This window comes from Cetorhinus maximus, chromosome 20, assembly GCF_964194155.1.
Source record: "Cetorhinus maximus chromosome 20, sCetMax3.hap1.1, whole genome shotgun sequence".
Lineage (NCBI taxonomy): Eukaryota > Metazoa > Chordata > Chondrichthyes > Lamniformes > Cetorhinidae > Cetorhinus > Cetorhinus maximus.
In genome coordinates, this window is record NC_135898.1 from 88,241,791 (window position 1) to 88,267,822 (window position 26,032).

General features: G+C 45.6%; 1 protein-coding gene across 2 annotated transcripts in view; it reads left to right on the forward strand.

Moving 5' to 3' along the window:
• hpse2 (heparanase 2) overlaps positions 1-26,032 on the forward strand; it is a 342,759-nt gene that overhangs the window by 215,119 nt on the left and 101,608 nt on the right. For both annotated transcript variants that reach the window (XM_078565124.1, XM_078565125.1), the window contains exon 6: positions 12,100-12,147. In XM_078565124.1, coding sequence (XP_078421250.1) covers positions 12,100-12,147 — 48 coding nt within the window. The remainder of the gene's footprint in view (positions 1-12,099; positions 12,148-26,032) is intronic.

Genomic DNA, 26,032 nt, shown 5'->3' on the forward strand with positions numbered 1-26,032 from the left:
AAGGCCATTAACACCGCCCCCTTGCATCCCTTGCTCAACACCTTAAATCTGTGTCCTCTCGTCCTTGTACGATCTACTAATGGGAACAGTTTATCTTTGTCCATCTTACCTGGCACACATGTTTCAGAACTCCCCTCAATCTACTTTGTCCCAAGGAGCCCCCAGCTTCTTCAACCTAAGTTTGTAAGCTAAAATCCCTCATCCCTTGAACCTTTCCAGTAAATTTCCTCTGCATTCTCTCAAGAACCCTCACATCCTCACCAATACCTCCTCCGTTATCAGCTGTACTTGGGCCAGAATTTCCTGCTTTTCGGGCGGGTAAGCGCCCGACCTGAATGAGCGTAAACTGATGCGCGATGACGTCAAGCGAGCGTCCCGATGTCATCGCGCACTTGCGCAATAGTTTGGTTGGTGGGTGCGCGCGGGAATTGGCACCGCGCCCGTCGACAATTAACAGGCCTATTAAGGCCATTAAAAATTGAATTGAATTAAATTTTTCACTCGTCCAACATTACGGTTGGCTGGCAGGCAATAAGGTCAAGCGGCTTTTGCAATTTATGTGGAACCTCATCCATGGGCGCTACATACGTATTACAAAATACGTCATTACAAAAAAAATTAAAAATTTTCATACTAATTTCTAACCTATCCCTGCTCGTGTGACAGATTCACATGAGGGTACATGTTTTTTTTTACATTTTTAAATCCTTTATTTTTAATTTTTTTATATCTTCAGCTCCCTGAGGCAGCTCTGTGCCTCAGGGAGCTTTTCCTGCTTGCACCTGTGTGCATGCGCCAAGTTCCCCACCTACCCTCCTCCACCCCCCCCCCCCCCCCCCCCCACCCCACCACCACCACCAAAACACAGGCAGAGCTGCTGTGTGCGTTTCACACTGGGTGGGTCTTAATTGGACCGCCACTTGTGGCCCAATCGCGGGTGGCAGTCGGCTTCCCAACTGCTCCCGCTCGCCCCCCCCACCCCACCGAGCCCAGCGATGGCAAAATTCTGCCCTTGGAGTTTTAAAATGCTTGATCTGCCTTCTCCTGGCAGTGGCAGAGAACCACCTTTTTATGGTGCCGCGATATCGCTTTAAGGGAGAATATGCTAATGAGTAAATAGCCAGGATGTAAGCCATGTGACCAGCAGGCATTGTTCAGAGTGGCTTTCAGTTAGCTAGCAGCATGTGGTGTGAAGGAATTGTAGCTGTACTTTCCTGTTAACAATAGCTGAATGTTTATGCAAAATAATTTCTGATATCAGCCTCAACGTTACCTTTTGCTTCTCCCTTGTCCTGCTCCCACCGCTTTACTCAAAGGAACACTGCAGATGTCCCTTTGCCACATCATTTCCTATCTTTTATGCCTCGAGAAAATCATCTCTCAGGTTCCTTCTTTCCTGCGTCACTCCCATCTTTCCTCACAACTCAGCCCTCTAACACTCATGTCTCCCTTTAACTCCATCTCAGGAGAAGATGGGGGTTCGTCATTGACTCTAGCACCTTTACAACTCAAAATATTACAAGAGTTAGAATTAATTTCAGGGGCAGGACCAGGTAACAAATTTTTATATTAAGTCTGTCAGTTGAACAATCTTGTACTGCCTCTTCAATAAACGGAACCTATTTAGTTTACCAGTCCTGTATGAGATTGGTCAGTTTGTTAGCCAGACATAGAGATACAACACATGGCACTGGTGAACTGCTCCCAGAGTTACCAACTGTGCTCCTGCATGGCTTATAGGGTGTCAAGTGGCAAGTCGTGTGGTAAATGATAGGGGAGAGTATTGACAGCAACGTGGTGTGGTGAAACTGAAAGAATAAAGGAAGACTTGTGTTAATATAGCATCACAAGATGTCCCAAAGTGCTCCACAGCCAATAAACTACTTCTGAAGTGTAGTCACTACCGTAATGTAGGAAATCCAGCAGCTAATTTGTGCACAGCAAGTTCCCACAGACAATAAGATAATGGCCAGAATGTCTGTTTTTTGCGAAGTTGATTATGGGATAAATATTGCCCAGGGCACCAGGGATAACTCCCCTGATCTTCTTCAGAATAGTACCATGGGGTTGCTTTCTGCCACCTGAGAGAGCAAACAGGGCCTTGGTTTAATGTCTCATTCAAAAGACAGCACCTCTGACAGTGCAGCACTCCGTCAATATCGCACTGAAGCATCAGTGTTGGTTTATTGTGTTCAAGTCCTGGAGTGGAACATGAACCCAGAGACTTCTGCCTCAGAGGCGAGAGTGCTACCCACTGAAGCCATGGCTGACACATGCCGGTCTTTGATTGTACAACCCAGTCAACTAGTCGCTTCAGAGCGCAGTTATATAAGAAAATAAGAACTAGGAGCAGAAGTAGGCAATTCAGCTCCTCGAGCCTGCCCCGCCATTCAATACGATCATGGCTGATCTCATTTCAGCCTCAACTCCAATTTCCCGCCCTCTCCCCATAACGTTTCAACCCGTTACTAATTAAAAATCTGTCTATCTCCTCCTTAAATTTATTCAGCGTCCCGGCATCCACTGCACTCTGAGGTAGTGAATTCCGCAGATTCACAACCCTTTGAGAAAAGTAATTCCTCCTCATCTCTGATTAAATCTACCACCCAAACTATGGCCTCTCGTTCTAGAATGCCCCACAAGGGAAAACATCCGCTCCACATCTACTTCGTCTATCCCCTTTAGCATCTTATATACCTCAAATAGATCTCCTCTCATCCTTCTAAACTCTAGCGAGTATAGGCCTAAACTGCTCAATCTCTCCTCATAAAACAAGCCCCACATCTCTGGAATCAATCTAGTGAACCTCCTCTGAACTGCCTCCAGTGCAACTACATCCTTCCTCCAGTAAGGGACCAAAACTGTGCACAGTATTCCAGGTGCTGTCTCACCAATGCCTTGTACAGTTGCAACAACACTTCCCTATTTTTATATTCTATTCCTTTAGCAATAAATTCCAAAATTCCATTTGCCTTCCTTATTACCTGCTTTACCTGCATACTAGCTTTCAGCGATTCATGCATGAGGACACCCAGATCCCTCTGCACTGAAGCATTCTGAAGTTTCTCTCCATTTAAATAATAAGTCACCTTTTTATTCTTCCGACCAAAATGGATAACCTCACACTTACCCACGTTAAACTCCATCTGCCAAATTTTGGCCCATTCACGTAACCTGTCCAAATCCATTCGTAAATTTCTTATTTCTTCATTGCAACTTATTTTCCCACCTATTTTGGTGTCATCTGCAAATTTAGTTATAATACCTTCTACCCCTGAACCCAAGTCATTAATATAGATTGTAAATAGTTGGGGCCCAAGGGCCGAACCCTGTGGCACCCCACTAGTTACAGCTTGCCATCCAGAAAAAGACCCATTTATCCCGACTCTGTTTTCTGTTGGTTAGCCAATCCTCTATCCAAGCTAATATATTACCCCTAAATCCATGTGATCTTGTGTATTAATCTTTTGTGCGGCACCTTATCAAAGGCCTTCTGGAAGTCCAGATATACTACATCTACAGGATCCCTATTATCCACTTTGCTTGTCACATCTTCAAAGAACTCTAATAGATTAGTCAAACACGATTTACTCTTCATAAAACGATGCTGACTCTGATGGATTGCATTTTGACTTTCCAAATGCCCCATTACTACTTCTTTAATAACAGATTCCAACAATTTCCCAACAACAGACGCTAAACTAACTGGTCTATAGTTTCCTATTTTCTGCCTCCCACCCTTTTTTAGTAAGGGCGTTATATTAGCATTTTTCCAATCCACTAGAACCTTTCCAGAATCCAGGGAATTTTGGAATATTATAGCCAATGCATCCACTATCTCCACTACCACTTCCTTTAAGACCCTGGGATGTAAGCCATCAGATCCTGGGGACTTGTCACCCTTTAATCCCAATAGTTTGCTCAGTACTTTTTCTCTAGTGATGGTGATTGTTCTAAGTTCCTCGTTCTCTATACCCTCTGCTCTACCTGTTACTATTGGGGTGATACTAGTGTCCTCCACCGTGAAAACTGAGGCAAAATATTGATTAAGCATCTCTGCCATTTCTGCGTTCCCCACTATTAACTCCCTCTCATCCTCCAAGGGACCAACATTCACTTTAGCTACTCTCTTTCCTTTTATATACTTGTAGAAGCTTTTTTACATTTTGTGCTAGTTTTCTTTCTTAATTTACCTTTGCTCTTTTTATTATTTTTTTGGTAACCCTTTGTTGATCTTTAAAAGTTTCCCAATCTTCCAGCCTGCCACTGACCTTTGCAATTTGGTATGCCTTAGTTTTTGCCTTTATGTTATCTTTAACTTCCTTGCTTAGCCATGGATGCTTTTTCCCCCTCTTACCATCTTTCTCCCTCTTTGGAATATATTTTACTTGGGAGGAATTGAATATATCCTTAAATATCTGCCACTGTTCATCAACTGTCCTACCTTGTAGTCTTCCTGCCCAGTCCACTAGGGCCAAATCTGCCCTCATGCCTATGTAGTTACCTTTGTTTAACTCCAGAACACTAGTGTGGGACTCAAGTTTCTCACTCTTAAACTGAATTTGAAATTCTAGCATGCTATGATCACTCTTCCCTAGAGGATCCTTTACTATGAGATCATTAATTAATCCCATCTCATTACACAAAACCAAATCCAGAATAGCCTGCTCCCTGGTTGGTTCCACAACATATTGCTCCAAGAAACAATCTCTAATACACTCTCCCTCAAGGCTACCCTTGCCAATTTGATTAGTCCAGTCTATATGCATATTAAAATCACCCATGATTATTGCCGTGCCTTTCTTACATGCTCCCAGTATTTCCTGGGGTTTATACTGTGCCCTACTGCTGATCTACTGTTTGGGGATCTATAGATTTCCCACCAGGGACTTCTTTCCCTTGCTATTTCTTATTCCTACCCAGACTGACTCTACATCTTGCTCTCCAGTGCCTATATCACTCCTCACTATAACACTGATCTCTTCCTTTACTAACAAAGCTACACCACCTCCTTTTCCTTCCTGCCTATCCTTCCGAAACACTGAGTACCCTTGCATATTCAACTCCCAAACCTGTTCTCCCTGTAACCATGTCTCAGTAACCGCCACCAAATCATACCTATTTATCTCTATTTGCGCTGTTTACTCATTAGCTTTATTCCAAATGCTACATGCATTTCGATACAAAGCCTTTAAGTTTGTCCTATTGTCAAGAGTTAAGAGTTAACCACATTGGCACAGAAACTAGAGTCACATGTTGGCCAGAGTGGGGAAGGGCAGAAGGTTTTGTTTCCTAAAGGACATTATTGAACCAATTGGGTTTCACCATCACCTGACAGCGTCATGATACCAGCTTTTTCTGTTACCTGATTTGTTTCCGAATTAGCTTCTATGTTACAGTCTGCTGGTTAAAGTAAATCCTGCTGATAAATTTATTATTACTAAAAACTAACATCAGAGGAGAAAATAATTTTGAAACCTATAGTAAGGTTAAGGTCCTGCTTTGTTGTCCTGAGTTTGGCTTCTTGTTCTTTGCAATGCCAGGCGCACAGAGTGACTCTCGGAGCATGTCAGGGGTGTGTGTTGCGAGGCCCCTGTCGGGCGTCAGGCGGTTCCCGTTCAATTTTCCTGTGAGGAAGCTCTTTGCTCCCCGGGGTGAGCAGCCTGCTCTGGGGAGCGGCGGAGAAATCAACCCTTACCAAGAGCCGGGACGTTTATTTGACCTCTGCACCAAAGAGGTGCAAGGTGGGTGAAGGCAGGGTGAGTCAGGAGGTCTGAACCGTTTTGTGAGTTTGGTTCTCGTTTGGCTGTGAACTGCAAGTGTCAGTTGCACCACGCCAGCCAGTGAAAAGTTGGCAAAACATCCCCCCCAGGGTCGGCCTAGGTGGGGGGTGGGGTTTCAGGTCCAGTCCTGGGCCTCCAGCAGGGACAGACAGCAGGCTGCGGTAGTTTTGAGGAGCCAGGAAGGGCATTCCTGTTCCTCCTAGCCCCGCAAATATTCTCCTCCCGCCAAAACAATTCCGGGCCTCCACAAGTGGTCCCTTCAAAGATAAAAGCAAAATACTGCGGATGCTGGAAATCTGAAATAAAGCAGAGAATGCTGGAAAAACTCAGCAGGTCCAGCAGCATCTGCGGAGAGGGCAGCAGAGTTAATGTTTCGAGTCCGTGTGACTCTTCTTCAGGGCCCCAGCGGATTCGAAAGGTTAACGCTGTTTCTCTCTCCACAGGTGCTGTCAGAGCTGCTGAGTTTTTCCAGTATTTTCTGTGTATATTATGGTCCCTTCAAAGATCAGGTGAGCCACCGATATTTCCAGAGGCAGCTTGGTCAATGCCAACGTTCCAGTTCTGGGTCACCTGCCTTGCTGGTAGCAGGTAAGTCCATGGAGGGAGAGTGAGAACTTAATTGGTGGTGGGGCTGGGAGGTTGGCGTGATTGAAGGCCAGAAGCCACACTCTCAGGAGTTGTCACTGTTTCCACATCTGACTTTAAAGACATTTTTGTTCACCTTTTTTGGCGGCCGGGTTTTGCTAGGCCGCATCTGTGCCTGGAAGACCTGGGCAGAGCAGGCCTAATTGCCCAGAGGGATCCTAAAACCGACGTTAGGCCCCATTTTAACATAATGCCTGTTTTAGGTGGCCATATGGGTTGCCCGAAAAAGTTTCCAATCCAGTGTGGACTCTTATAGCGCAAGAGATACAACTGCAAACTCAGTGCTTTCAATCGGTGCACTTAACAATTTGAGTGTAGAGTGGTTCCAATGTCTCCCTGTTGTATTCTATTTTCCAGAGAGCCAGGCTGCTACATTAAACAGTGACTACCCTTCACTGGCTGAAAATTGAGTGCTTTGGAATGCCCTGAGGTCAGGAAAGGTGCTATAGAAATGAAAGCCTTTCCTTGCTTTTTCAACCTTTCCTGTTGGTTGCATCCTCTCTATTCTTGTAACATCCTTGTCGATCATCTCCAGTGGTTTGATATCCACTTGTGGTTTGGAGATCAGGATTACACACAGCATTTTAAGTCTAACCAGGGGAGGGTGAGTGGGATGATGCATCTATTTCGTCAACGGAAGGATTTCTATTTAAAGGGACCAATGCACGTTTCCAATAACAGGCACTTTGTTGCCCATGGCATTGCGTTGCCCACCTGGTTCACTACAAAGGAGCTCGAGATTCCAGGAGGCTGCAGATGTCAGCGGAGACCTGCTGTGGGAGTCTGAGCCTCCTGGGAAGACTGGTGTTCGGTCAAGAGAGCTGATCCCCCTCCTGTGGATTCTACGTTGGGGGTCTCACCCTCCTTGCAGCTGGGTCTCAGTATCCATCCCATCTGCCCCTTTGGAGGGTCATGCAGCTGAGGGGAAGGCAGCTAGAGAAGGTGCTGCTGCTGATGGTGGTGGTGTGGCTTCTGCTCTTGTTGCTCAGTAGGGACAGAAGATGAAGTTGTATAAGCTGCCCCTTGCCATGGTGAAGGCTGGCATCAGGGAATTGCAGCTGGAGGTGGGTGAAGTGCTAAAACTGATAATCACCTACGTGCAGTGAAAGCACTTTGAACAGAAGTCTCTCACCTGGCCTTCGAGGGCAATTAGAGACGGGCAATAAATGCTGGCCTAGACAGAGATGCCCACGCCCTGTAAAACGAATTTAAAAAAGCTCTTCAATGTAACTGATCAAAGCCTTCCTAGCCTGTCAGTTTCACTGAAGAAGCTATTCCCGCTGTGCGCTCCCCTGGGTGACCCTGGTGAGTTGCTGACAGGTTAGGAAGCAGCTTCTATGGCTGGTAGATCCAGGATTCAGGGCTAAAACAGCTTATAATTGGCTTCCGAACAACCTCAACAATTACTGAATGAATTACCTAACCGATCGAATTCCCTTCAAAGCCGCCCCAGGGAAAGCCGGGAGAGGGCGGGATCACAGTATCACAGTGGGATCCCGGCCCATCGTCACTTTCCAGGACTTTCCCTCCCTGCGTGCCCAAAACCCGCCTCCAATAAGCTGTACTGCATCCCTACAATGGCTGAGTCCAAATTATGATAAATTTGCAGTCAGAGTCTTGCAAGTAGCGTGGGATCTCCCTTTGCATTTTAAGACGACTTAAACCCAAAACAGGTAAACACTGCTGCTTGCAAATTTACAGGCCCACTTGATAACTGCAATAGACAGGCCTCAGGTCTCAGTGAGGTGGCTGGAACAAAGAAGGAAAGATTTATAATAATACCTTTCACAATCTCAACACGTCTTAAAGCACTTTCCAGCCAATAACCTTTGAAGTGTAGTCACTGTTGCGATGCATGAAACGTAACAGCCAATTAGTGCACAGTCAGATCCCACATCTGATAATAATCAGATAACCTGTTTTAATACTGTTGATCGGGGGTGAGGATGAATTTCCAGCTCACCTTCAAACAGTGCCATGGGATCTTTGACAGCCACCTGAGAAGGCGATGTAGGGTTTTGGTCGTAGCACTCATTTGAAGGGCAGAACTTTCTTAGTGTCAAATAGATTTTGCAGGACTTAAACTCACAACCTTCAGACTCAAAGGCAAGAGAGCATCGCTGCTGACTTTCAAGTACCTATTTCTCAGGCAGGAACACTGTGAATTAAACAATGTAATTAGCGTAGCAAAGTGAGAATTTGGTGATTTTTTTTTCCAGATGTCGGATCATTTGAATTAAGTGCTTTGAATTGCAAAAATGGAATTAACTGCATGAAGTTACATATTTTAAAAGAGTAAAACCATGGATGATCTTTTTTTGAATAATCTTTAATGAAACATTGGATTAAAATCCAGATGTGGTGAGCGATAGGCATGGATGTGATGCCATACTTGTCTTCATTTCCACATCTGGTATAATTATATCGGAGTCTTCTGCTGCCAGTGGGGAACTGCACCCACGAGGTGCACATAATGGGAAATATTAGCCATCATCTCCATCACTTTTGATACATTAGGGCTGAAGATCATGGGAATTGTGTCCGGATTCCCTGCTATGTGCTTCTAGTGGGCAAGGCTGCGCTCTAGGGGTGTGAATTCAGAAAACAAGTCTTCATATTTCACCAAATTAAGGGCCTGTAGAAAATGAAATGCGAGCAGCCTGATCTCAGCCATTTTACACCGTCGAGGGTTAATGTTCTGCGTGTGCATTCAATCCACTTTGCTGTGTGCGCAATATTAACTGAGTCACTTATTCATTTACAATTAAACTCTCCATTCAACTGTATATAACAGTAAAACTCTCAACAGAGAGAAAATTACAACTCCTTTTTGAAGTATTATCAGGCCAGCAGAAGAGTTATATTATCAAAGGTCTTTTTTTTTTAAAAAGCTGTGCGTGATATATCTTGCCAGTGTTCGGTAGCCAACAGCAAACGTGAGCTTTTAATTTCTTTCTCCTCCACGTTTTAGTGTGAGTGCAATATTCCATTGTTCCAAAATGATACCTCAGTTGTAGTCAATGAAAACAGAAAATGCTGGAAAAACTCAGCAGGTCTGGTAGCATCTGTGGAGAGAGAGAAACAGAGTTAACGTTTCAAGTCCGTATGAATCTTCTTCAGAGCGAAAGGGAAGCAGAAACGTGATGGATTTTATACTGTTTGAGGGGGTGGGGCAGGTGGAGCAAAACAGAAGGTCAGGAATGGGTGGGATCTCGGGACAGAGATTGACAAAGACGTCACGGACACCAGACAGAGGGAGTGTTAATGGTAGTGTTAGAGACTAAAGAAGGTGCTGATAGTGGCATAAGTGGCAAAAAGGTAAGTATCCAAATTGTAGGGGTTATTTTGCTGGATAAGTAATCCAGGGATCGTGTGTTCATAATCCCGCGGTGACAGTTTGAGATCTAAATCTTTGTCCATAAAATCTGGAATTAAAAAAACTGGATCAGTGAAAGTCACAATAAAGTAGTTAGATTATTGTGAAAACCCACTAATAATTCAGTCAAAGTCCCTCTGCGGAAGGAAATCTACCATCCCTACCCAGCCGACCCAATAGGTCACTCCAGTCAACGTGTTTAACTCTTAATTTCCCTCTGACATGGCCCAACAGGGTCAGACATATCAATATGCTGCCCAGCAGTTTTAAGAAGATGATCCATCGCCACCTTCTCATAACTAAGAAAGAGCAATAAATATTGGCCTTGTCAATGACACCCACATCCTAAGAATTAATAAAGTTTTTTTTAAAAAAAGACTTATTGTCCTAATTTAAGTATAACATTGTACCATTTAATAACTGCTGATCATTTAATGTCAGTTGATTGCATCAAAAGATTGAATTTTCCAATAATTTGCATGTAAATAACGTAAGAATTTAGTTGTTCAGAAGCTGTTGCCAAAAAATTTCAATTCAGCAAATTTGAATTACAAGGATTAGCCCAAAATGGTTATTAAATCCCAGCATCGTATAGCTTCTAGAACATAAAACAAAAAAAAACTAAAGGGGACATCACAGAGAGTTCTCTAATCAGTGGCTTGTTCTCATCATTCAGCGACAGCTGAAGGGAAACAGATAGATCGCCATCCGGCTAATCTGTCTTGTATCAATTGAACTTCCAATGGCTCTCACAACGGCTCTAGTTAACCTGTCTGCCTTTGTAATCCTTTACTGACAGACCCAGCTGTTACAGGGAAAGTCCAAATCATTCATCATTTTAGCGGGTCTGTAATTAGTGGAACGAATGTGGTAGTGTGCTACCCCACGTCTGATAGCTGGTCAAGTCCATAGATCATGCTGTTGACACTGGCTATGCTGCCTGGAGGCAACACGGGCGTATCAAAGCACTGGCATTTCTGATAGCTTTATTAGTTTGCAGTGTGCATGCCTGGCACACATACATTATGTGACAATGTTGAAACAAAAAAGCAGCACGTGCCAAGCAATATGGAACGGCTCCTGGTAATTTTGCATCACCTTTGGGATTTTGGGGCTTATTGTTTTTATCATTCACGTTCTTACCGGATGTCCATAGATATTGCATTGCATTTAAAGCCACAGCATTTGACAGTCAGCTCGTTGGCATTTTCACATCCCAAGAGGCTGTCGGCTACAATAGATTTTGATTGCAGCCTCTGCTGAATTGCCACAATTGGTTTAACTGGGCTCGACTCGTGGGAAGAAGAGCTGTTCGAACTCGAGAGCAATGGGCAGAGATGTCAAAAACTCCCCGTGCGCTCAATCCGTGGAAGGAAAGTTCTGCCACACTATCTATATCCAAGCTCACAGGCTCTGCAAGTGGCTGACTGTCCCCCTGCCTTTGTCCCATTGTCAATGGCTGAACCGGCAGCCATTATGCCACGTGCACTCTGACATTCCTACCCATTTGCCTGTTCACCTTGCTATTTGCACTTTCCAGTTTCAAATGCTTTCACATAACCTAGCTCCTGAATCATGCCTCCGCTCAGCTGTCTCAAGGCTTCTCCTAGCATTTGTAGGTGCCCTTTGTCATTTTCCCTCCTCTCATTAAGTATTTCTGATTGTATTAAAGATGTTATATACGTGTTGATTATTGCTCCCGCAGGGAAAAAGGCAAAACAGCAGCAAACTCATTCATCACCACATCTTCCCTGTTCAACGTGTCTCCAGAGAGAACATTACACGTCTCCCCCCAACTCCAATACTATTTTCTTGCACCGTCCAATCCCGTTCTTGCCCAGATATTAGAACAAAGTTGGGCTGAGAGATTTCAGCATGAGTTTTATTTGTGTTGCAATTCAGTAAAACACCAATTTCTTCGAAGTACTTGTTAAGATATTGAGAGCAGTACATCTAGCATGCAAAGATATCACAGTCCAGGCATTGCACTTCTGAGCTGTAGCCTGAATATACCAGCACTTTCAATGTTCCCTCCCCAAGCAACAACGGATCTTCAACTTAGCTGACTTCATGTTCACTAAACGGTTAGACTTTGTGGCCTTCAATGGGACACAGCTCCGCCCTGGCAGAATAATTCGGTGCGTTAAGGTATAGCAATCCCCTTCTTTCTAAAACGGAACACGCTCCAACACACAGTGAACGAGGTGACCAGGGTTCCATTAGCAGTAATACGTGCTGGGTTTGCAACATGCTGTTTAATAACCGAAGCCTCTTATTTCCCCATCTGTTTTACAGGTTCATGAAAACAGCAGGGACGGTGGTCAATGCGGTAACATGGCAACAGTAGGTATTTAACCTTTGATAACATTCAGTCATTGCCGTTCAGTTTAATCTGATCAGTGCCTTTACTGCACTCTGACTTTTCAGAACTTCAGGGCAAAACTTCTCTTCTGCTGATAATGAGTGTAAAATCTCTTGTGGGAATAATGTAGTAACAGGCCGGCCATAAAAGCGTCTCTCAGCTGCAGTCAATCTGCCCTCTGTTTAATTTTTTTCTTATTGTGTTTGGGGTTTTGACAGGAGGAGTGAAATTCCTGCAGTTATAGAGGAAGGGTGACATCAGAGTGGTGGAAAGGCAAATGTGAGTCCTCAGGGTTAGCAAGCGCTGCTAGGTTGCATACAAAGAGCTGCAGAATTAACCTCTCGCTTCTTTACTTCAATCCCACACTGTGTCAGAGGCGATGGCCAGGGACTCCCAGTCCCGCCGGCAGCAGGAATTGGTGCGGGCGAACCCAGGAAATTTGGAAAGTAGCCAAAAGTCCATTGACTTTGGACGGAAATTGCCGGTTCCGCCACTGGCAGGATCGGAAAATCCCAGCCGCCTTCGGGAATGAGACGCTCAGCCTTTCCATTCTCCGCTGCTTTGAGTGGAGGCTAATGGGCCCCACATCCCTATTAGGTTAGGAAACTTTCCCAGTGCCCTTGACAAAAAATCCTGCCTCAACCAACTAACTGGCCACTCAGCCAAATCATTGGGCAGGGTTTTACATCCCGTGGGTGTGCGCCCGACCCGATTGGTGTAAATTCACACGCGATGACATTGGGTGAGTGTCCCGATGACATCGCGCACTCTCACGACCCTTCGGTCGGCGGGTACGCGCCAGAGTCGGCAGTGCGCCCGCCAACAATTAAGAGGCCTGTCAAGGCCCCTGAGCAAGTAGTTAATTTGTACTTTTTGCTGCCGGTTCAACTGTTTGGTTGGCGGGCGGGCAGACAGGCAACCTTTGCATCTTTTACAAAACCTCATCCATGAGAGGGGGCTGAAGTTTTCCAACAGCCGGAAAAAACCGGAAAAAAATGTTCAACTTCATTTTGACGTGTTCCTCTTCATGTGACTGAGTCACGCGTGGGGACATGTTTACACCATTTCTGAAATCTTTATTTTCCTTTGTCCAATCCTTCAGCTCCCTGAGGCAGCGCTGTGCCCTCAGGGAGATGTCAGCGCACACTCCCCCCTGCACATGCGCAGGCTTCCGCGCTCGCCCTCCTCCCACCCCCACCCCGGCAGTGCTGAGCCAGCCAGTGTGAATTCGTGGTCGGGCACCGATCGTGGGCAGAGGACCTTTTCCCAGCCGCTCCCCCCCACCCCTGGGTCCGCCTGACACGCCCGCCTGACGAAGGTAAAATCCTGCCCATTATTGCTGCGTACCTCAGCTGAGGTTGTTTGCCTACATGTCATGGGTGTCGAATTCCAACATTTCATTATATATGAAATTGCTGAAAAAAGAGACATGCTGTCAAAGCTTTTCGTCTTGTACTCATCAGGCCAGATGCAAGGATGCCAAATTCCAAAGGGAGCATGACAAAAGAGTGCCGATCAGTTGCTAAGTCAGCTCTGATTGGTCAACGCTTTGCCATGGACAATGTACCAGGGAACTATGGGTCCTCACATTTTTGTTTAATTAGTAAAAGGCACAATACCCGGACATGTTCCTTTTTCCTGCAGAGGACAGGGGTCTCTGTGAATGAATTGTGAACCTAACTGATAATCTTAAATTAGCACATTTGGGATTAATCAGCAAGTGCTGTCCAATGCAGAATCACATCTAACATTAATGTCAAGTAGGGTTTTCCCTCTTGTGAGTTCTCTCACCACCTGATGCTGGCAGTTGTAGTCTTCAGGTACTACTGAGTCACACTTGGTGATAGTTATTAATGTTTCTCACCCAGAGCACATTTTGTGCCCTTGTTACCTTCACTGCTTCAAGTGGTGTTCAACATGGAGGAGTGCCCATTCATTAGCTGAAGGTGGGCAGGAGGTGGTAATCAGCAGGATGTTTCCTTGTCCATGCTTGACCTGATTCCAGGCGACTTCCTGGAGTCCTGAGTCAATGTTGAGAACCCCCAGGGCAACTCCCTCCCAACTCTACGCCATTTGCCACCACCACTGCTGGGTCTGGCCTGTCCTGCCTGTGGATCAGAACATACCCAGAAGGAATCTGGGACATTAGCGGTAAGGCATGATTTAGTGATAATAACTATTTCAGCCGATTGTTTGACCAGTCTGTGGGGCAGCTCTCCCGATTTTGGCACAAGATTCCAGATGTTACTGAGCCAGATTTTGCAGGGACAGCTGTCACTGTGTGCCTTTGTCATTTCTGGTGCCTAGGTCAACCAGGTTGTCTGTCCAGTTTTATTCATAGTTAACTTTTCAGTAACAATTTTACACAACTGAGTGGCTTGCTGGGCTATTTCAGAAGGCAGTTAAGAGTCAACCACATTGCTGTGGAACTGGAGTCAAGTGTAGGCCAGACCGGGGAAGGCCAGCAGATTTCCTTCCCTGAAGTGAACCAAATTGGTTTTAATCCAGTAGTTTATTTATTATGATGATGATATCAGATTTTCATTTAATTAACAGAATTTAAATTCCCCAGCAGCCATGGTGGGATTTGAACCCAACCTTCACAGCCTCGGTCCAAGCATCTACGTTACTAATCCAGTAACATTAACACTATTTTACCATCCACCTATGCCCCATGGGCTGCAGCAGTTCGAAAAGGCAGCTCACCACCACCTTCTCAAGGGAAATTAGGGGTGGGAGATAAATGCTGGCCTAGCCAGCGATGCATACACATCCTGTGAATAAATAAAAGCAACGAGAAACGTCAATCAAATTTGTTTTTCCTTTGAGTTTAATATTTTTCAGCTATTATTATGAGGCAGAGTGACTTAAAAATGTAAAATATGAACTACTACTGATGCAATAAGTTGCAATAATTACTTTCAACACTATTATAGTGAACATAGATACATCCCCTGGAACTCCCTCCCTAACAGCACTGTGGGTGTACCTACACCACAGGGACTGCAGCGGCCCAAGAAGTCAGCTCACCACCACCTTCTCAAGGACAATTGGGGACAGGCAATAAATGCTGGGCCTAGCCAGTGACACCCACATCCTGTGAATGAATAAAATAGACATATTTCACGAAGTGGTTATTCAGTTTTCAAATAAATATGAATTCAACGACAGTGAATACTCCATGCACCAGCCCAGTTACTTGCACCTGGGAAGAAGTAGATAGTGAGAACAACAGCTGTGTTGATATGGTGCCTTTAAAGTGTAAAACAGCCCGAGGCACTTCACGGGGGCCTTACCAAGAAAAATATGGCACTGGGTCACATAAGGGGTAGAATTTTATGCCGATTGGGCGGGCGTGTGCCCAACCCAATTGGACATGAAATCGTGTGAGATGATGTCGGGTAAGCGTCCTGAAATTTAAATTAAATAAGAACCTGGAATTTAAAAAAAATAAATTAAAAAGCCTAATGATGACCATGAAACCATTGCTGATTGTTGTAAAAAAAACCCATCTGGTTCGCTAATGCCCTTTAGGGAACGAAATCTGCCTACATGTGACTCCAGACCCACAGCAATGCGGTTGACTCTTAAATGCTGTCTGAGCAAGGGGCAATTAGGGATGGGCAATAAATGCTGGGCCTAGCCAGCGACGCCCACATCCCCGTGAACGAATGAAAAGTAAATTTATGGCTGACAGACAGGCAAATCGGCCAGGCGGCCTTCACATTTTTCAACAAACCTCATCCAAGGGCGGGGTGAGGTTTCTATTATCAAATCAAATAAAAATAGAAATCTGTGGATAGCGTTTTTATAATCTATATGTTCAGGTGCCGCAGATCGACCAGACTTGGCCTCCCAGCCCGCACTCACCAACATTTATCTCCCATCCCTAATTCCCCTTGAGAAGGTGGTGGTGAGCTGCCTCTTTGAACTGCTGCAGCCCACGGGACATAGGTGGATGGTAAAATAGTGTTAATGTTACTGGATTAGTAACGTAGATGCTTGGACCAATGCTCTGAAGGTTGGGTTCAAATCCGACCATGGCTCCTGGGGGATTTAAGTCCCGTTAATTAAATCAGGCGCCTGATTGTGACGCTTGGGCATTTCTTTCCTGACTTTAAACACTTTATTTCATGGGTTTCGGGTCTTCAGCTCCCCGAGGTAGCTCTCTGCCTTCAGGGAGCTTTCTGTCAGGGCTCGCCCACATCGCCCGCCCTCCTCCCGCCCTCACCCTGTCAGCGCTGAGCTTTACAGCGCACACTTTGCGCTGGCTGCCCGTTAATTGGCCAGCCAGCGTGAAATCGCCGTCGGGGGGGGTCGATTGCAGTCGGCGGTCTGTATCCCGGTCACTCCCGGGCCTGTCGATCGCACCTGCCCACCGAGCTGAAAATTCAGGCCAAGGAGACACTAGGGCAGATGACCGAAAACTTGGTCAGATAGGTGGGTGCTAAGGAGCGTCTTAAATGAGGAGGTTTGGGGAGGGAATTCATGAGCTTGGAACCTGGGCCACTTAAGATATGGTCGCCAACGGTGACGCGTTTAAAATCGGTTATGTGCCAGAGGCCTGAATTGGCTGAGCACTGAGAGGTTGTTGTGATGCAGAAGGTTACACAGATGGGGTTTTGAAAACAAGGTTGAGAATTTTAAAATCGAGTTACTGCAGGACCGGGAGCCAGTGTGAGTTAGTGAGACAGGGGCTATGACAGAGGAAAGGGACTTGACACAAGTTAGGGTGCAAGCAACAGTGGATGTGACATTGGGAGCTGGAGGAGTGACAATGTGCCCACTCAGGGGCTGAGGAGATGGTTACCCTTGGCTGTCGGAACCATGAGACACAGAACTCAGGTAAACATCTGAAAAGAAGCATGTTTGAGGAACAAGAGGGGAACATGTCAGCCCCATGATTGATCATTGAGGATGTAACCCTTGAGTCTACAAATCTTATTTGTGGCAATGTTAGGGAAGCTTTTTCTTCACTGCAATCTAAAGTGGAGTATATGTCCACTATACTGCAATATACAATAGAGCCCCAGCCAAAGATTGACCAGCAGCCAGTTGGTGTCTCCCCACCCCCTCCCCCCCACCCCCACAGATTCAGCCATGGTACCAGTTGGGGACAGAATTTACAAAACCCTTTGAATCAGCTTCCAGCACCTGGCAATGACCTGCTGAGGGCTTCCATGATCCAATAGCTGCCATTAGACTGGCCAGTTTGCGGATCAATGGGATCGCAGACCCACGATGGTTATGGCTGAAGTTGACCAGCCTCAGTCTGCCTGTGTCTCAGGACAAACAGTACACGTGAGGCGTATAGGCACCCCTCCCCTCGCAGCCCCATGCCTACGGCATATAGCAAGCAACATCGGGCTGCCCAGCAAGAGGGTCCAGAGATGCAGGCTGAAGTGGCGGCTCCTAGGAACAAGCCGTTAGAGGGGAGACAGCCAATACCATGAGCCTTCTGTAGTGCAGGCGTATTCCTGGCCTTCAGGTGCAGCTGAGAGAAGCAGGTAGTAGCACAGTGTTAGGGAGCTCTTGTAACCACCCAGCACAGGCTGAAGAAAGCATCGCTTTTGAGTTCACATTGAACATTGTTGTATTAAAATAGAATATGCACTTATGTCATCCGTCTTTTTATTCATGCTCATGCGAGGGGGCTTTCTTATTTCATGCTGATTTACTTAATCAGGTGAGGACTATTGGCACAGCCCATGTAGAGGTAAAGCTATATCGTCATGATACTGGATTGAAGGATTGGTCCTTTATTTGAAGGTGGGGGAGGAGGAATTAAGGCATTAGTGACAAAACTAGACTGTTATACAGAAGAGAATTCCTCGGAGATGAGTTATGCTGTTAATGATGCCCTTTGCAGCAGTCATTCAGATACTCTCCATGCAGTTCCACCTCCAGAGTAGGTAGATCCAACTGTCCATTAATGTCAAAGTTCAGGCCTTTTTTTATGGCAAAGATTTCCAGGGCACAGTGGGCTACAACTAGATGCAGAAGCTGCAGCGCACTGCAGAACTGTCCCTGATTTTTCGAGACAATCGAACTGTGCTGCAGCCTGGCTGATATCCCCTATGACTAACTGAGAAGAGCTGCTGCCATAAAAGTTAACTAGTGTCATCATTTTCACAGCCACAGACAGGGCAACGTGGACAGATGAGTGTAGCAGTAGCTCCTCATGCAGTAGACGGGACAGCCACCCTTCTTGGCTCTGTGGCTACTAATGCCCTTTCTAAGGTCTCGGGGTCCTATCAATGGCAGCTCTGACAGAGGCAAGTTCATTGTTGTGTTTCTCCTCCACTGCTGTTTGGGTAACCTTTGTAGGAGATCATTATCCGTGATAACAAGAGTGGGTCCGATCACCCACAAAACTCGCAACAACCGATTTTCTTCCTTGGAGTGCTCAGAGAGGGATGAATTTCAAAGGATGAATGCATTGTGACAATGTCCAGCATATCTCGCGTTCACTTGTTATCATATACATATATACTGTAAATTCAGGGAGAGGAGGCCCTTCTGGTTCAGGAAAAAGAGCGAGGTGGTTGTCTGTAGAAGCTTGAAAAGCCATAATCCTTGATAAAGCGAGCAAATCTAAAACAGTGATTGGCTCTACCTCACTGCTACCTTGCTTTGCGATCTTGTCAATGGGTTTGCCAGCTCTCCTGCGATGGGTGTCAGTGATCTGAGAATGTTTGTAGTGCAGCTTGGCTGTTTTCCAGAGGGCCCCCTTGTCACTGCCTGACATGAACAAATGCCATAAATGTTGAACATGTTTGTCATCTTCATAGCTACAGACTGAGCAATGCAGGAAGTGAAATGTGACGGCAGGTCTTCAGTAGACGGGCAGAGTTCCCCTATTGCCTATTTGGTGAAGTGCGCTCTTCTGATATCAATCACCACACTAAAGGTCCCATTGAAACGGTGTTGCCTTTACATTCTTTGGGAGGGATGGGGAATCACATCTGATAGGGTGCATCCACCTTTCGTGCAGCTGAACCCTCCTCTCCTCCATCCTCCGCTGCACCTCTGTACTGCTCCATGACAATGATTGACATAGAAATGCCTATACCTGCGCCTGAGAAGGTCCTTGCAAAGGGTGAGTTAAAATCTCCCAGCGGTTTTCACACTTGCCAGAAGCAAGTTCAAGAGTGTCTCAAAAAAAACCAAAAAACGATTGCTGCTAAAACTCCTTCCCATCTGCAGCAATGACTATTCAAACTGCCTACACTTTGCAGGCACAGAAACTCTCCACGTGAGAAAGTCTTGGCTGATCCTGGCAGCAGAATTACATTGTTCCTTCAAACTCAAACTCACTCTTAGCGCAAAAAATCAAAAGATCCAGGGTTCCCATGCCACTGGCCCTCCTGATCATATATTACAATGACCTGGTTGGGACTAAGTGACAGAAAAAAACGTTGATTTTGGAACCAGGTTGGGCATTGAGTTTGTGGTGGAAAACTAACAGGAAACAGCTTCTGTCCCAATTTGCTTCCCCCTCTGTTGGCTGGTGGACATTTCCTTATACCTTTTTATCTGGGTGGCTTGAGGCTGGTTGTAAAACTTGGTAATGTTAACCAGGTTTGGAGGCACTGAGATCGGTGTCACTCAATTAGTACATTCTCAGTTTTAGAGGTAACTTGACTAGTTTGTTCTTGTGGCTGGGTCTCATTTAAGTTACTGCTGATCTGTGGAGTTCTGGAGCATTTCCCAGCATTCTACCCAGCCTCATACTTCTTAGTTACTTATTGCTGAATGGTTTGCTTTGGTTAAGAGCACATGTAAAGGCTTCCTTTACTTGTCTTTCAAGATTCATAAACAAGCCATCAACAGACATGTTAACACCATGTCTGCCAGCCAATAAATGGAAAAAAGTCACATTAAGCTATAGGAATGCAGTACCTGCTGGGGAGGGCACAGGAATTCATAGCTAAATTGGCTACTGCAAAATTGATAGGCCTGTTGAAAGCGAGTGAGACTCAACCACTTTTGCCAACTGTTCAATTTAAGTATGTGTTTTTGACAACTTGTCAGCACTGGTCCTTTTTAAAGTTTACAAAGAGTTTGAGCATTTGTGTCTTAGTACCAACTTGATGTTGGCATCAATCATGAGGCAGTGAAGCCCTTACCAATTTCTTGACAGCATAATTGAGGGTGTATTTAATACAGAGGAGGACTGTGACAAAATACAGGAAGCCATTAATAAAAGTGCAGAGTGTGTAATTGGCAAATGAACTTCAATATAGATAAATGTGAATACATTTTTCTGGTAGAATAAGGGGATCACAGACATCTTGGACAGTAAGTGTCTAAATGAGACAGAGGAACAGAGGGATCTAGGAATACAGATACACAAAAGTAACAACACAGGATAATAAGGCCATAAAAGGTCAAAAAAGCAGCTCTGGTGTTCATTTCTAGATGATAGAATTGTAAATCAGGGTAGTTAAACTTGTACTGAACTCTGGTTAGACAACTCATTGAGTGTCCTCGTCTGCATAGTATGAAAAGGATATGGAGACACTGAAGAAGGTGCAAAAAGATTTCTTAAAATGATACCAGAACTGAGAGTTTATACCTATCAGGAAAGATTAAACAGGCTGGGGCTCTTCTCTCTAGAAAAGAGAAGAATTAGGGATGACATGATAGTGGTCTTCAACATTATGAAAGCGTTTGATAGGGTAGATTTAGAGAAGATGCATCCAATTGTGGACAAGACCAGAACGGGGGTAATAAGTATGAGATAATTGACTAATAAATCTAAAAGGGAATTCAGGAACTTCTTCATTCATTAGAGTGGTTACAATATGGAACTCCCTACCACAGAGAGTAGTTGAGGTGAAACATACGGCGGGGTTTTCCGCACCCACCCGCCGCTGGGATCTTCTGGTCCCGCCGCAAGTCAATGGACTTCTGGCTGGGGCGCCGCCTCGCCCACGGTGGGTCCCGTCCACAACAGAGCTGGAAAATCCCGGCCATAGATGCATTTAAGGGGAAGCCTGTAATGAGGGAGAAAGGAGTAGAAGGATAGGCTGGTGAGTTTAGGTGAAGAGGGCTGGGAGAAGGCTCGTTTAGAGTAGAAGAGCTGGATTGTTGGACCTAAAAGCCTGTTTCCCAATATTATGACCGCAGCCAATGTTATTCGCTGAGCAAACCAAATCCCAGAGGAAAACTTGTCTTATTGATCATAATTTTTTTTTTTGTATTTTGAACACTTTTAGGATTTTAAAATTAAAAGATTTATTAACAAGAAGAAAAAGAATAGATTAAAATTACACAGTTGAGGCAGTCTTACAAAACATTCCTCAGAAAAAACTGTTTGATCAGAATAAGGTAAGCTACTTGGCAACAGCTCCCTTAGAGATTTTTAACCATAGAAATCCAGTAATATTACCCAAAGCAAAAACTGCTTTACTTTAATAAAGTATACCACATGACTTTTCAGTCTCTTCTACTCTGCTGTGGAAATCCAAATAAAGTTCAGAAACAGACTGCTTTCTGAAAACAAAGACTTTTCTTGCTTGAACTGGATGACTACTTCAGATTCGCAACATTTCTCAGCACAGAGCTGGTCTCAGGACACCTCCCCTACACAACCACCTCAACTCAACTAAACATCATTCCTTAAATATCTTTTTTCTCCTTTCATCCTAGACTCCATTGTCCTAAGTACCTCTTTGAACTCAAATTTTCTAAAATATAAAAATCTTTCATGTCTTCCCATTGCCTCCACTTTTGGGCCAAATAAAATTTAACAACCTTCCCCTTTTCACTTATGAAACCTTTTGTAAGTTGTAAAGGTCCCTTGTCATCTCTACTACCCTTTGTAATTTAACAGCTGAAAAGTCAATTCTCACCCCTCACCTAATACAAATTTTAAAACCCCACCTTTAACATAATGAAATGTCCCAAGGCACTTCACAGGAGTATCATAAAGGTAAGTATGATACTGAGCCACATGAGGAGATATTAGGTCAGGTAACCAAAAGCTTGGTCAGAGAGTTAGGTTTTAAGGAGTGTCTTAAAGGAGGAAGGTGGAGTAGAGAGGTGGAGAGATGTAAGGGAGGGTATTTCAGAGCTTAGGACCTAGGCAACTGAAGGCATGGCCACCAATGGTGGAGCAGTTAAAATTGGGAATGCTCCAGAATTAGAGGAGTGCAGTTGACTCAGAGGATGTGCATGACCTATATGTTACACTGTGCGGAACATTCCAGATTGTTTCTTTAAAGCGCAGCTTAGAAATAATGCTGATCAACAGTAGCTCAATCATCACAGATTTATTACATATAGTTAGGCTGCTTACAGGCTCAGCAAACTCTTGCTACTCAAACTATCAGCTTCAGTTTATCCCGTTCTTTAAGTTAACATTAATATTACAGCAATAAATCCACTGGGACATAAGGAGCAGCTTTAGTGTTCCGCCTTGCATCAGTTTGACTCAGTTAAAAGCACTCAGAAGGTTGTGCATTCAAACCCCACTATGTTGCTGAACATGTAAACTAAGCTCAGTGCAGTACCGTGGGAGTTCTGCATTGTCAGAGTCACTGATAAACCGAGACAGCATCAGGACTGTTCAGGTGGATATAGACGATCTCTTGATACAATTCAAAATAAGCTTTCCTGATGTGTTGGCCAATATTCCTCCCTTAATCAATGCCACTTAAGCCAGATTACCTGGTCATTTATCTCATTGCTGTTTGTAGGGCCGTACTGTGTGCGAATTGGCTGCTCTGCTTTCCTATGTAACGACAATTGGCTGTGAAGTGCTTTGGGATGTCCTGAAGAGTTGCTGTATAAATGTAAATTCTTAGTATTTTCAAATTAACCCCATAGAACAAAAATATACACTTAAAATAATTTTAACTGCAGATATAAAGATGTAAACATTTAATTATTCACAGTCTTTTGTCTCTGCACTTTGCCATTCTCCTGTTGCATTATTTTTGTTTTTTTTTAAACTTTAATTTTACTTTGCTCCGTTGCCCAATCACAGGCATTGTATCTTTTATAACCTGCTGTTTACTCACCGTCCTGTTCTTAGCTCCAAGTATTCACATTCAGGAAACAAATTCAACCAGAACAGCTTTGCAAAGTCTCGAATGTTATTCTGATAGGGGTTAGATGAGAAACAAGGTGAAATATACAGATCAGGGGGACAATTTTCTCCTTTAAGGCCCGCCCAGCGTGGCGCGCGCCCGGGAGCACTGGGCGGGACGGAGGAGGGAGCGTCAGGGCCAGCGCTGTTTACCGCGTGTGCTCGAAAGGGCGCAGATATCTCCCTGAGGCAAGGAGCTACCTCAGGGAGATTAAAGATCACAATGAAGCTTTGAAAAAAAAAGAAAATGATTCAAACCTGACCCCTCACGTGACAGTGTCACATGAGCTGGGACATGTTAGTGAATTTTCATGAAAATTTTTATTCTGTTTATAAACCCTTCATGAAACCTCATTCCACCCGTGGATGAGGCTTCATGAAAAATGCAAAGGCCACCTGGGCTCTTCGCCTGCTCCCCCCGCCCGCCAACCTTAATGTTGGATGGGCAGCCCTAACAATGAGGTTCATTAGTTTATTAACAGCTTTAATAGGCCTTTGACAGTTCGGCGGGCGTGCAGCTGACTCTGGTGAGCGCCTGCCGAACGGAAGATGGGAATGACGCGCGGTGATGTCGGGACACACGCCCGATGTCACCCCGCGTCATTTTACCCATTGGCATGTGGGACCCAAACAGAAAATCCTGACCCATGTTTTTTACGTATTTGTTGAGGGATAAATATTGATCAGAATACCAGGGGCGGAATTCGTAGGTCGGCTTGCGGGCATGTGCCCGACTTGATTGGACGCGAAATCCTGCGAGATGACGTTGAGCAACCATCCCGACATCATCCCGCGCTCGTGCGATATTTCAGTCAGCGGGAGCACACAGGAGACAGAGCCACGCCCGCCATCAGTTAAGAGGCCCAGTTAAGGCCATTAAAAAGGCAACTGAGACCGGTTTTTCATTGCCTGTGCGATTTTGCGCTTGACGCACGGGCAAAACGGGCAAGCGGGCAGCTGACAATTTGCAAAACCTCATCCGAGATAAAAAGGGTCAGCAACATTGCCAGTGTGAGTAGTGAGGAGCTCAGGAGATAGTTTGCAGCTGGTTGCTTGTTGGTAATTGGCAGCTTCATCTCTGTTCTGAGCTTCATTCTTAGCATTTCCAGGCCTGATTTCAGGACTCCTTGGTGTCTCCAAGGCCCCTGGAAGATTCAGACCGTGTGGACCCTTCCAGGTATCAGCCTTCTGTTATCCTGGTAACGGGGATTGTGCTCTCCGCTGGAGGCACCTCCTCCTCTGAGGAGGGAGAGAGGGGCAGAAGGGGGAGGAGGCCAGGTGTCCCAATGCAGCCTCCAGGGGAGGGACCTGTGGGAGGAGAGGCGCAGGCACAAGGGGCGCAGGGCCAGCAGGTAGTCCCAAGGTGGAAGGGGCCACAGAAGATGCCACTATCCTGCTGCCAGGGTTTACAGGTGGCGATGCAGCTACCTCAATATGTCTGAGGTGCAATGCTGAAGGAGGCTCCACCTCTCAAGAGAGACAGTGACGTCCATTTGTCAGAGGTTCGGGCCTGAGTTCAGCTCTGACTGTGTGGGTGGACACCCCATGCCAGTGGCTCTGAAGGTCACGGTGACCCTCAACTTCAATGCCTCCGGCTCTTTCCAGGGGTTAGTGGGGTATCTGTGTGGAGTCTCCCAATCAGCTGTCCACAGTTGTGTCAAGCTGGCCACTGACACTCTGTTCAGGTGGATATTAACTTTCATTCCTTTCCATATGGACGAGGCCAGCCAGGCTGAGTGAGCCAGAGGCTTTGCAGCCATTGCTGGCTTCCCCCGTGTCCAGGGTGCAATTGACTGCACACATGTGGCCATCGAGGCGCCAGCAGGTCAGCCGGGTGCCTTTGTCAACAGGAAGGGCTTCCACTCCATGAACGTGCAGATAGTGTGTGATCACAGGATGCAGATTCTACAAGTCTGTGCAAGGTACCCAGGCAGCTCCCACGGTGCCTACATCCTCAGACACTCCCAGGGGCCAAGGCTCTTCAGTGCTCCAGCCCGACTGGATGGATGGCTGCTGGGTGACAAGGGCTATCTGTTGAAAAGGTGGCTCATGATGCCTCTGAGCCACCCAGGAACAGAGGCTGATCAGCATTATAATGGGGTCCATGCCTCCACAAGGGTGGTGATAGAGGGGGCCATAGGTCTTCTGAAGATGCACTTCCAATGCCTGGACCATTCAGCAGGAGCACTACAATACCCCCCAGAGTGGGTGTCACTGATAGTGGTTTCATGCTGCGCTCTCCACAACCTGGCACTGGCAAAGGGGGGACCCACTGGAGGAAGAGGATCTTGAGACAGCTCCACAGACGACAGAGGATGAATCCAGTAGTGAGTCAGAAGAGGAGCTGAGGGCGTGGAGCCAGACCTCTGTAACCTCCAGAGAGGCAGGGACACCAGGGATGCCCTTGATCCAACGTCCTTCAGCTAGGCTGCCCAATAACCACATCCACCTCATGCCAGGGCTGCTGCTTCCATCCCGAATGTCTGAAACGACCCTTTACTTTGAACCCAAAGTCCACTCAGTGCCTGTGCAATAAAGTTTAGAGCCACCCAGGTCCAGCATTACAGACTGGCGTACCCTGTGCCAAATAAATAAAAAAAGTGAAGCAAACTCAGGCCATTACAAAAAAAAAAATTAATCTCATTTTCGCAATCCAAAGAAATGAACAGAATCTTCTCTGGTCTTGAACCCAAGAGCAAAACATTACCAAACAGAAGATCACTCATGACCTGTCCCTCTTGCACTCTTGGTGCCTTAAACTTATGTTTGTG